The sequence below is a fragment of the Lepisosteus platostomus genome, chromosome 18 (assembly GCF_059453375.1).
Source record: "Lepisosteus platostomus isolate fLepPlt1 chromosome 18, fLepPlt1.hap1, whole genome shotgun sequence".
NCBI classification, from domain to species: domain Eukaryota; kingdom Metazoa; phylum Chordata; class Actinopteri; order Semionotiformes; family Lepisosteidae; genus Lepisosteus; species Lepisosteus platostomus.
Genome location: NC_142628.1, coordinates 6,775,352 through 6,788,586, shown reverse-complemented (window position 1 = coordinate 6,788,586; position 13,235 = coordinate 6,775,352). Strand labels below are relative to the sequence as shown.

At 36.2% G+C, this 13,235-nt stretch overlaps 1 protein-coding gene across 33 annotated transcripts in view; it reads right to left on the bottom strand.

Annotated features, from left to right (window-relative positions):
- sox6 (SRY-box transcription factor 6) overlaps positions 1-13,235 on the bottom strand; it is a 203,714-nt gene that overhangs the window by 14,986 nt on the left and 175,493 nt on the right. For all 33 annotated transcript variants that reach the window (XM_088611247.1, XM_088611249.1, XM_088611254.1 and 30 more), the window contains one exon: positions 3,808-3,916. In XM_088611247.1, coding sequence (XP_088467373.1) covers positions 3,808-3,916 — 109 coding nt within the window. The remainder of the gene's footprint in view (positions 1-3,807; positions 3,917-13,235) is intronic.

Sequence of the window (13,235 nt, the reverse complement as noted above, 5' to 3'; positions counted from 1 at the left end):
TGTCACAAAAGAATCTTCTTAGAATGATCCACTTTGGCAAATAACTAACAATCACGCAAACCTGCCAGCTGTTTTTGTCTTAAAAATAATATAACTTCTCCTGAAGGTATTATGCCTGACAATAGAGTTTCTCCATTACTCACATTTCAGTTTTGAAAGGAATATATCATGACACATGGAACACAATGCAATGAGCACCGATGAGCAATTAAAGCATTACAAATTACAAGCCATTTAAGATCTACTTAAACATGCCCCATGTTTTTTTTTTGCATGTTGAAAGTTTTGAATACTGTTGTGTGTAAATGAGTATAAATGTTGAACATGCCACTACTTGTTTTGTGTAGCTACTGCCTTTTCTGTTATTTCTTATATTACATGCTTTCAAGTCTGGTATGTTAAGGTTATGGTTGGGAATTGAGGACTCTACAAACCAACTAGGATTTAGATGCTATAGTACAGCATATTCACAAATGACATGAAAAAGAAAACAACTTAATTTCTGTAGTTTGTCAGAAACAGAAAGTCATTTTAGTGAAAAAGCTAATAGTCAAATTGTGTGTAAATATTTTTTTAAATGTGGCCAGAGCTGCAGTGGTGCAATTAGGATGTCATAGAGAGTTTTGCTTAATAATGTTTTTCAATTAGAACTACAGTACAGATCTCACCATGAATTTAATTTTCACCCAAGGTGACAGTGAAATAAATAAGGTTCCCCACCCTTTCAAAAATGAAAAAAAAAAATCACCCACAGACTAAATTTCTACTCCATTCTTCCTAACTGTTGAGGATAAATTAGGAAACTGATATCTTATTGCAGACGCAGACTTTTTAGCCACAGACTTGCCTGCTCTATACATCCATACACAAGACGCACAATAAATTCCCTCTAGTAGGCACTGAGGAAAACATTAACTTCTCATTCAATAATTCAGCGACAACGCTACAAAAAAAGCACATTTTTATAGGTCTCTCCATATGGAGTCAATTGCCCATTAATAGCTAATCAATCCCTCCTCTTTTTATTCTGCTGATATTGTCACAAACCACGTTTAGATTAGCCCATTTCCTGCTTGGGATCTCTCAACATGCCTTTTGTTCTCTCAGGGCCTGTCTGACGGAGGCTGCTTAAACAAGCACACGACCCAAGTGGCACAGAAGTTATAAACTGCCATATGTGAATGAACAAAGGACCCATACTAAAGCCTTTTGTGGTATTTGTTAATGTTTTTCATCTGAGCTTAAAAAGACCTAATGACTTTGTGGTGAGCTGATGCATATGGCTCGTGGCTTTGCAAAATGAAGGAAATTCTATCTACTTCCACACCAGCTTCTATTTTCCAGTGTCCCTCGTTAGAATTTTGGCAGCTGGTAATTCGGTTGCTGCATGCATTACAAATATTGGTTTAAGCAACCTAAGGCTTTCTGACAGTTACAGGAACGAAGAAGCATGGCTTTGCTGAAAAATAAACTAGTTCTTCCATATAACGCTGGTTTTCTTTTCTGTGTTTTGGCAGACACACCACACTTTGGGCACTAAAGAATATAGGATACAGAAATCCTCTTGTTGTAAAAAAACATGGTGGTACAAAAATGCAGCGGTAAAATCGGTGTCTTTCAGGAACAGAGGATTCACAGGCTTCATACTAATATCCTGTATAGATGTATTAATACTTTAAGGACTGAGAGATTGACAGCAAATTTGGTCATTCATTACGTTTACCTTTTTACCAGAATGGAGTATGTTAAATGTTTCAGTGTCTGCAGGTAGTTTGTCCTGATCAGCAAGACTGATCACCACAGAGTGACGGACATTGTTAATAATTCTGCAAACCTCCCATTACATTTAACTTAATTTGCCTTTGAATCATTGTGATTACAGACAGCTTTTGTCTATAGCGCTGTACACTTTCTTTGGCTGATGTTGGCGAGTACATGCGTACCGATTTTTTGGGGTTTATATACTACATATAACCCTTATGCTACTTCATGACAAAATCATAATTTTATAATTTCATTGTTTATGCATAAACCACGGCATTCCTGTTTTCATCAACTATAAACACATGATTATAATGGCTTTGAAAGGATTAGTTTATCTGGATGCATGTGTATTTCACAATACAGATTTCTTCTGATGGTGAAACAACAAATGATGATAACAAATAAGTGACGTTCTGAAGTGATGGATGTTTCAATGGTTTGAAAAGGTGTTGGCCTTAATTCAACGTGTACCCTCTGGGAAGAACTCTCCATGGCCCCTGTCTCTCTGCACATCCTTCATCTGAAGTCTGTTGGAGATTTGCTGCAGAAAATTATCCGGCAAATTTCTCTAACTTTCTCATTCAAAAGGGGCAAATGTCTGCCAAGTGTCCAACACTCCTGTTGAACTAATTATTCTGCTACTCCACTCAGAGTCCTTACATACTGTATCTCTTAAGTAGAAAAGTACATAGAGCTGTAGTAGAAAAGTAAAAATCCTCTATTTTTCAGACCTGTTGGATACTTTAGGATACAAAAAGAAGACACATTACTTGTTAACTCCAATATGCAGAAACCAGTTTGCACTTATTTTTAAATGCCTTGATGCACAGACTTGAATTCAGATAGTGCATAAAAAATGAACAGATAAATAGTTGCAGAGGAGTGTACATCTGGGTGTGTTGTATATCTATGCAGAAGGAATATATATGTTTTTTCTTTTGCATGCACTCCCGCTCACACGGCGAATTCTTGAAAGACAGATAGCAGTCTAACACACTGCAAGTATGCAGTCTTTTGAGAAATATTTACTACTTTGTCTCCACACAATCCCGACCATTAAAAGTGAGTATGATTAACTTTTTTCTGCCCCTGTGAAGTGCCATGGAAACTGCTATAAATATTTATGCATGACAAATATTGGCGCACAGAAACGTTCTTCTCCTGTGTTTAGGAATAAAAGCCACAAAGGGGGATGACGCTTTGTCAAGCAAGCGCTACCAGAATTTACACCTCCACGCCAGGGGACCTTAAACAACTGACATCACACTCAGGGCCAGCACTGGAGAAATGCCAGCTTTGTTCTCACTTTCCACTCTTCTAATCACCTACCTGTGAAAAGGAGAGTGTGACCCATTTCTTCAAACACACATACACACAGATCGTGCTCTGCTTACAGCCATCGGCTTCAATGCTAACCTCTACAATATACAAACGCATATGGATATTCCTCTTAGTGTAGGTTTCTACTCTGCTAAAAACTGCTGGGTATCATATTTGATTTTGAAGTCACAATGTAATGATGAAAAAAGAAAATCTAGTGCGTTCAGGTGCCAGCCTTGCTGCTTTTTGAAATGATAGTTTTATATATATATATGTAGAGCCTACGATCAGCAATAACACTAATGCAAAGGATTTATAACAAAACTATCCCAAATATTTGCTTAAAGGGTTTTTATGACTGTATTTTACATTAATATTTCACAATAACAAATTTCCAACACTTAAAACACGGAGCAGCTGTGATTTTTCAATCTTTTCCTGTAACAATGGTAGCACCACTCCACAGCAGTAACAGGTCGCTGTAGACAAGCAAACATTACTCCTGACAGACAGACTCCAGACTAAGAGGGTCTGAGAGATCTACCTGATCTCTTAACAATGTAAAGAAATTTGTTATTGGCACTGGTTAGTGTGATGTGCAACTCCAAGTCAAGTTGACAAAAGGTTTGAGTTATCTTCAAGCTGTGTTTTATCCGCAGGGCTGTGGTTCACAGGGGCTCACAACCTGTGTTACTTGGAGGAGGGGGCTGGGGTTCCACTCACCATCCACATCTTCAGGCCTGGTGAGGTCAATCACACGGGGGCCTATCTTCCCATCTTCCCCCAGTTTGGCTGTCAGCTGATGGCCCAGATTTTCAAACTGCACTCTGTCCTGCAGGCAGAAGCAAAAACACAGTCAGTCGAAGAAGGGAAGGTGAGTGAAAATTATTTTCAATTGACCACTCGCTTCCCTCAGAACCAATTCCTCCTCTTGATACCAACCCTGCTTAGGCTTTCAAGATCTAAACATCTTCCATCTCCCATACCCCCATTTTGTATGGAAAATGGCATCTAAACAATTTTATTTTTACTTCAGTCAAGGCGCTTTCAGCTCAGTCAATCTTCTATTAACTAGAGTTTCTTTGATTTTAATAATTTATTTGTAGAGAAACCTAATTAAAAAATAATTAAAGGTCTTATAATCCTATGAAACAGTTAGCAGGAGTGACATGATCTCAAACTCTAATTCACTTTTTTTTGTAAGATACTAAAAGTTAATTGTTAAACATCTTCCCTCTTTCTGTGAAATTAGACTATTATCATAATAAATAATAATATGGTAAAAATTATAAGTGACATGAAGGAAACAATGCACAATAATTTTCAATTTCCCAAAAGGTTACGTATTTATACCACAAAGGTCCAAAACCATAATTAACACCATGCACATCATCACCATTATTTACTGTAGCCACGTCTAGTGCATATTGGCCAAATAGCGCCACATTTACATGAGAAAAGTGTCTCAGTTTAAATAATGGAAGACAATTCGTATCAGAGACACATTTATCACAGAACTATGGGAGCCAAAAAGCTTGCAGATATTAAACCATATTTATACTATTTATACCATAACTATACTTTGAAAAATAAAAAATGCATCAGTTAAAACGTTTAATTTGTCCAATTGATAAGACTGGTTAATTGTACATTACAAGGAAAATAGATAATACACCAAATCAGTTAGAAATAATACAAATACAGTATACATACATGTTTATGCACATGTTTATATTCATGTTCGGGTATATACAGTTGCATAGTTGCATATAGGTGCATAGTGTTCACAGAAAAAATATGTCAGAACTCCTGAAAAAAAGGCCTTTCAAACAGCTTCAAGAGAAATGCAAATTCTGCAATCTCCCACTTTATTAAAAGTGCGACTGGATTTATGCATAGTGCTAAGTGTAAAACAAAAAAGAATTTTCAATGGGGAGAGAACTAACCTGGCAAAGAAAAGGCATTTGAGGAGTTCGGGACCTCCGTGCTAAGAGTTTCCTGTATTCTTGTTGGCACATAGTCTGTATCACTAGCTCAAAGCTCGGTGGCTATCATTTATTCAGAGCTCGTGCTTTAAAGAACACACCGTTTTCTCCCTTTTGTCATGTAGTTTTATGCTCAGATTAAACTTGGCATCATGTTGTACTTGACATACATTGAAACCCTGTCATTCACCGCTCTGCGACAATATTAAATGTCATGTCCGTGTACATTTACAGAATAAAATAACAGCTTTCAGAGCTCTGAATAGTTGCTGCACATTACACTTAATGTAATATGTAGAAGACGAGTGCTGACTGTGGCTTGGTCTATTGTTAAATGACCTAGTTTTGTAGTGAATGTACAGGGCATTAGGAAAGTGCTGTCTTCTTCTTTAACGACTGAAGTAGGGATAGATACTTTGACTCCACGTGATACAAATAATCTCTCCCCCTCGGATTCAACTGAAAGATACTAAAAGCAGACATGTAGAGTAACTGTGATTCCTTGGAACAAGCATTTGCTTTACTCCTGGGGTAAGAATTCAATCTCTGCCAATGGTGGACTGCTTTTATTTTATTTTCTAAGAATCCACAGAATAAATGCAGGTGTGTTTTCATACAATACTTACAGCTCCCCTGCCATTCTCAGAGACATAGACAAACATACATTCATCCTTCAGGATTCTTGCTTGCCTGTCTGCTTGTTTGTTTTACCCTAGGTCTAATAAAGCTTTTAAGGTTTTGAGGCATCTCATTATACAGAGATAGTGCTCTCTGTAGGCAAAGTCTTCATCAGCCTTTTATATTGAGTCAATAGAAATCTTGCTGTGATTTTTATTTTATCTAGCAGTCATGATTTTAATTTTATTTAACACTGACCTTCAAAATTTCCTTCAGAAGGGAAAAAAAACATACATTTAAGAGACAAATGTAATATTGAGAAAAAAAAACAATATAAAACCAGGTATGCATTAATTTTAAGGAATAAGAGCCTTATTAGCCTTACATATTTCTAAAATGCCATGTCCCACAAAACAGCTGCTGACAGAGAAAATAAATGAGTGCAAAAAACTTTTTGAAGTAACTAGACTTTGAATTCAATTTTCCAACTGCTCTCAGTGCTCCAGCATTTTATCTTTCATTTATTTTTCTAATGCAATAAATATTACACAGGAATAGAGGGGGAAATGTAATTTACCACTACGCTTCGAGGAACAATAATTATTTATGGACATATGACTGATTTTGATGTACAATTAACCACTACCTGCTCATGGCCTGTCATTAAAAGCTGACTATCTGAATGTGCTGCGCTTATTTAAGTGATTTCTAATTATGATATACAAGGCACCCTTTGCAGCGTGGATGTAGCTGTGTAAAGATGAGATGGAGTGTCCCCTGTTTCAGTGTGGGTTGCTAAATGTTAAATGTTACATGCCACAAAATTCATCACGCAGCCAGATTATCAGAGTTAATGAAAGAGCAGCCTGGTCTATGACAAATAGAGTGAAATATGATTATCTAGATCTCAGTCGCCTTCTGCATGTTCAACCAACAAAAAAAAAACAACAGGAAAATACACACACTTTACCGTTGCCACATACCGGCGAGTAGCTCCTGAGGTTTAGTTTAATCCATCCTATTTTTTACAAAATGCAGTGATTAAATATATTAAATATTAAATATATTAAATATATTTTGTAAAACATATAAAAATGTAATCTGCCACTAACATTCCATTAAGGGAACAGTGTTTAAGCTCTCCATTACACTATTAAATCCATCAGACAGCATCAGACCACTGGAAAGACAAACTCTCTTGAAAGATTTCATTTGAACCTTACAGCAACATTTCTACCAGAAAATGATCGAAGTATCACGATGGGATCACTATGGGTTTAATAATTAGAAATTGTAAATACAGTGAAAAAATTTTAATGTTTACAGTGAAGCAATTTTTTTTTTTTAATTGTGCTCAACATGATGTATCTGTTCAAATATAACACAGGTAAACAGTTATATATCTCAACAATTCAAAATGAAAGATTTTTGTGTAGTCATAAATCTACACAGAAGAATGCTAATGAACATTAAACTGACTTCGGCCCCATTCTCTGTACTGCAGAATGAATTTCCATAAAATTTTATACACTATGTTTTATATACTTATTGGTTATAACCTGTATAATTTATATATGAGCATTAGAATTATACTTAAAATTACGGATGTAATTTATATGCATAACATGACAATTTTTTTTGAAGGCTTGAAAATATTCAGTGAACTAATGTTCCTTTATAGCCCCTGCATCAAGTGCTGTGATAAATTAATGGCATTTTTATTATTTTATAGTCTCATTAAATTTTTACTGATCACTCTGCCACAGAAGAGCAATAAAGGACATTACAGTAACTGGGACAGAGGTATCAGCAGAAAGGAGATGTTTAAAATTGGTTTGGGGAAAAAGCTTGCTATTAATGTTATGTATAACGTGAATTAAATTTAGAAAACAGTGAAGTTGCTTTAGGTGCAGTCACCACAGTGAAACAGCAAGACTTTGCAACATCTTAGCGAACCAAAGCAGGCCTTTCACTGTGTTCAAGAGAGTGCCTATTCTGGTCCCAGAGCAGAAAGACAATATGTAAGATGTAATATTATACTGGGCTCTCCTCCCATCCAGAATAGCACTTTTGATTAGCAAGTGCCCATTCCCTCAAATGAGTTCAGCATGCAAGCTTCCATCCCACATCTAAAATTATAGCAATACACTAGAAACTGAAGTGGAAAAAGGCACCCACAATAATCCAATCCACTTTTTGTGTGCTTCAAATTTGGTTACAAATACATTTTGTTCAACTAAGAATGGTTGCACAGTGAAGTAATACCATATAAGCCAATGGCAGGCCTAAATGGAACTTATTAACTTTTTATCCAGAGCCAAAAAGAGCCAATGTCAGTGATTTAATGAAGGCTTTAATCACAGAAGCCACAGAACATGTGCCTGAGGACTGCTGTACAGCCCACAGGACATATTTTGGGCACCACGAGCAAAATGGGTTTCTGCATTGTACTGTTTGTATCCTGCATTTACGCATCACACTGTGGTTTCACAAAGATTTTCCTTATTTTTATAAATAGCAAGTCAAAAGCTATATAAGTCAAAAATGTTTGCAAAAAGATCAAGAATACTTGATCGCCTGATAAAGCATATTTGTTATCCTGTTCTGCATTCCATATACATCTATTTAACACACAATTTTACCTCTTCTTGTTATATTACACAGAAGGTTGGTTCTTTGTAAGATACAGGCAAGTGAAGTGCAGGCAATAGTACAGACACAGCAGGTGTGGGTGGGCGTCACAGAAATCACCAAGCTCCTAAAACTACAGAACAATAGCACAGTATGGCAAAAACACGATGAATTTAAACTACCAGATCTAAAGATAAGGGGAAAAAGCAAATGTGTAAATCCATTCATGAAAACTTCAAACAGGACATTTCTGTGTTAACACATAACACAAGTTATTTTCCCTTCAGTCCATAATGTTTAGAGGTTCACGTGGCAAACGGCAATCACACAATGTGATTTTCTCAGTTATTGAAATGGTCTTCTCAAAAGACAAACAGCAAACATCTTCATCATAGGAAGCTATGACTGCTTTTTTTTCCACTATCATTTTTATGGAACAGTGGCATAGGCAAGTACAACTCAAAAGGCAACAAAGAACAAAGAAAGTAATGTGAGCATTTTATTGCTTCTAAAAGGGAGTGTGATAAGTAACAAAACCCCCTAATGTTACTTCCTTACAGTTCTTTCCACTGATTAAATATGGTATTATATGCATTGTCTGTTGTTTATCATAATAACCAGGCTCTTCTTAAATTCTAGCGATTTAGAGCAATGCAAGTTGAAACTGAAATGATACATTGGCTCAAATTAGAGTCTGTGAGCCAGGTGTACCAAAATTGATTAGTGCCCCTGAAAGGTCAAACGTAAGAAAAGAACAGATTGACATGAAACTGTAAGTAGACTATCACACAAGAAAACAGAGTGAACAAGCTATTTTTTTATTTCAGGATGAGTTGTGTTGAGTATACTTGTAGTGGCTGCAATGTGTATTTCTACACCTGGTGCCAAAAAAAAAAACTTGGAGCCACTGTATAAATGACCTTAGACCACTGAGCGAAACAAATACTCTGACTCAATACTCTCCATCCGTCAAACAATGTTTAAAGGCCACATGTGGACAGAGGGCTGTACTTTCAGCAATTTTGAGGTCCTACTGTTGGTTTCTGTAGCTTGTGCAATGCCAAATATAGAAATGACTGCACCTCAACAAAAAGTGTTACATCCATTTCTTCTTTTCATATGTTTTTAATCCTGTTGTAACCAATCACAATGTTATTTATAATTTTGTAACTCCCCAGTAGTTAAAGTTATGAAGCATTTAGTCTTAAGCACATCCAGTTGTGCGGTAAGCCAGTTAGTACTTTCATGCGGTCTCCAGCGCTTTCTTCATAAACAGACTCCCTGTATAAAGTCAACGTTGATGGCAACAGCTAAAGAGATCTCAGTTTAACCCTTAACCCCATGGCTCCAAAGAAATCACACAAAAGAAATTAAACATGAATTCTCTATTCTTTGTTTTCGGAACTGCTGAACAGGACTCATTTATTTGCTCTGAAATATACTTACAACATCTTAGTTCAATTAAGACAGTAGACCAACTGTAAATATGAGGTATACCAGCTCTGGGCACCATGCCAGGATAGTAGCTATTTTTTCCCTTTAATGACATAGAATGCACCATCATCTTATATTAAAACCTGCTTTTAATGGTCTTAAGTAAGCTGTATATTAAGATATACATATACATTTTTTTTATTTTAAGACATCTATACCAAATTAATATTAATTCTTCATTATTATATTTCATCTTCATTAATCTTCATAAATGTCCCTTTTTATTATTTTTAAACTTAACATTGTGGGACTGCTACAATATGTTATGTGGTCAATGTAAACATCTGGACTATAGTTTAATTGTTCATATTTTTTAGCCATGTCTATTGTCATGTTATGTGGCATACAATTGATCAGAATGTTAAAAAATACCTTCACAAACCTTAATCACATTAATATGAATGAATCCCACCTATCTTGTAACAATAAAAATATACAGCAGCACACTGCCACATTGTTATTAATTTTGATGCCACTTGTAAAGTCTGAACCTTCTTTTTCCCTCCTGGATCACAGAACAAAATCAAAACACAAATGAAAGGGACCTCTCCAATTTCTATTGCTTGCCAATATAGTTTTCTAATTATAAACAATCTTGAACCCAACAATAAGTCTCTCAGAAGCTGGTTCATAGAAGTTTTTATATTAAGCAATTATAATACACATCTTAACAGCAGTCTCGTTTCAGTAAATGTTAGCAAACCAGTAGTCTTCATTTACTTATTGTAGCTTTTCCATTCAAGTGCACAGAAATAACAGTGTATTTTTCCTGTTGTTTTCAGTTCTGTGAATCTGATGCTGAAAAGTGAAGCACAGGGACAGCATCGATGTCTGAATAGCCAAATTTCTTTTGTAGCAATTCTCCTTTTTACACTGCAATTGTGGAAAATCTTGAGTTAGCTTGGCCAATCCATCCCTCCATCCCACATCTAAAATTATAGCAATACACCAGAAACAGAAGTGGAAAAAGGCACCAACAATAATTCTATCCACTTTTTGTTTTCATTTCTGTGAACCTGATGCTGAAAGCTTAAGCACAGGGATGACACTAAAGTCTGAATAGCCAAATATATTTTGTAGAAATTCTAATTTTTACACTGCAGTTTTGGAAAATCTAGAGTTATCTTGGCCAATAACGGGTTGTGGATCAGGCCTGAAGGCTTTAAGAAAAACAGAAGACAGAGAAATAGAGCAGTGGCATTGATTCAGACACTGTCTGGGACACACACGCACACATCCTCATAGACACAGGCTATTTTTATTTCTTTGGCAGACATGAACAATTGGAGACAGCATTAATGTAAGCAATACTCAACAATGCCACTTGCTGGCCATGCACTGTGTCTGAGAGCAGAATATAATCAAATTTGGATGGCCAAGTCAAATGTATGCCAGGATTTACACTGTGGCCAAAAAGCCTAGGTTGGCAATTTTCAAGACAGCAGCAGAAAAGGAGCAGAAAATTGCTTCCAGGGCTGCAGACCAGACAAGATTATATTCAGGCTCTTTGTGAGGGCTGGCTTGAATAGAAGCTTCAGCATACTGGGTGAGCAATGTGTGTTTCCTCTATATCACAAGGTTGTGAGTGTGGATTAAGCACTGCCAGCAAGCAAAATCTGAATATCTTGATGGCCTTTGGCACGAATGCTAGAAAGTGAATAGTGCTCTCTTCAGTAATGTGCATGGTGGTGGTGGTGGGGGGGTGGTCTAGGCAGTTCAATAGGTTAATACACTGGCCTTTCACCCCTGTATTCCCATTTGGAGAATGTCAAGATTGAAATTAATTCAATCACAAAAACTGGCCACTGGTGGACCGTAGCTCATCTCAAAAACAAAACAAGAACAGAAGCTACAACAGGAATAAGAATATTTGCAAGTAATAAAAAAATGAGGAATGTGATGAGTGTTGAGACCTACAGTAGCTGCCAATAAAGGCAGACTCTTTTCATGGGAACTCTCAGCAGAGTACCCTCAGCATGCTGGCTTCAGTGTTTCTTTTAAGGATAGCCACTCTTTGGCTTAAGGGTCAAAAGTCTGTAGCTGGCACATACAATGTCATGATCATTAGATATTTTTGGTTAACCTCTTATTTTTCCTGTTTGGAATTAAGGATTCAATCTATACATTTGCTGCTCTTACAGTGCCAAATGCATGAGAATATGAAGCAAATAAAGTTTGGCTAATTCTAAAGCAGTAGAAAGCATAGCATCTTCTGAGGTTAAAAATAAACAAATACTTAAGGACATTTTTTATTGCACATTCCTCCAAAAATATTTTTTCATTATTTTTGATGCATCTGTTCTGAAAAATATATCTCATTATATATCCAACACTTATGTTTTTATTACAGCTCAGTGTTTATTTTGTATATTTCAATCAAGCACAATTCAAAATTGTAACTATAGAAATACATCACACACCTATATTCTGTTTCTCTGCTTCTTCAGAAAGCTTACTGTGAGAAGTAGATCCTGGTAAAGAAGGCATATTTTAAACAGGAACTGAAAATATACTCCAGGTCTAAATGCAAACAAACTTCCACATCAGAAGGTATAAATGATAAAGCACAGAAAAAGGAACCAAGGACTTTAGCATTTCAAGTGCTGGCATGTCCATTGTGCTTCAGTGCTGTACTTTTGTATTAAAAGATGAATTGATCCATCTATAAGCAGCACTTAGCCCCACTCACAGGCACGGTCATTACGCTCAGATAAATCAATATTTAATATCCCCTCCAACAGCCCTGGTAGATGATTTTAACCTCTCCTTAATCCCATTTAAGTTACCTTTGGAGAACCTTCGTGTAAGCTTTCACAGTGATAAACTTCCTAACAGCAGAGTCGGTGGTAGCTATTAAAGAACGCTGTATTGATGTCAGGTGAGGTGGTTTCTTGAAGAAATATCAATATTCTGAAACTGATCAAAGTGAAGCCTCTTATCTTGAACATTGAGCCTGTCAGGAAGTCACCAAGGCTGATGGTCATTGCATTTTCTTCTTTAATGTTTCAACACAATGATACCTAAACTCTTGTGATGAGTAGTGAAAACCACGAGAACAGCATCCGAACACTTGTAACCACACCATAAAGCCATAATTTGAAAGAAGTGTTATTTTCTTTATTGGTCATTGTTGCTAATTTGTAATATAATATTATAAATATAGAAAAGGTGAAAATGAACATTGTGTTACAGTTTAAAGAAATATTGCCACCGTTATTGATGTGTGAGCAGGAGGAACTCAAGATCTTACTGTATATGGTGCCTCAGTTACTCCTAATTACTATACAGTATAAGCATATCCTCCTATCATTCATACTCTGTAAAGAGATCTGAAAGAAACCTTAGGACTAGTTGGTCCTCATATCTGTTTGGCAATGCTTTACCAAGGAATAAAACAAGCTTCAATAGCACTATTTTGATTAT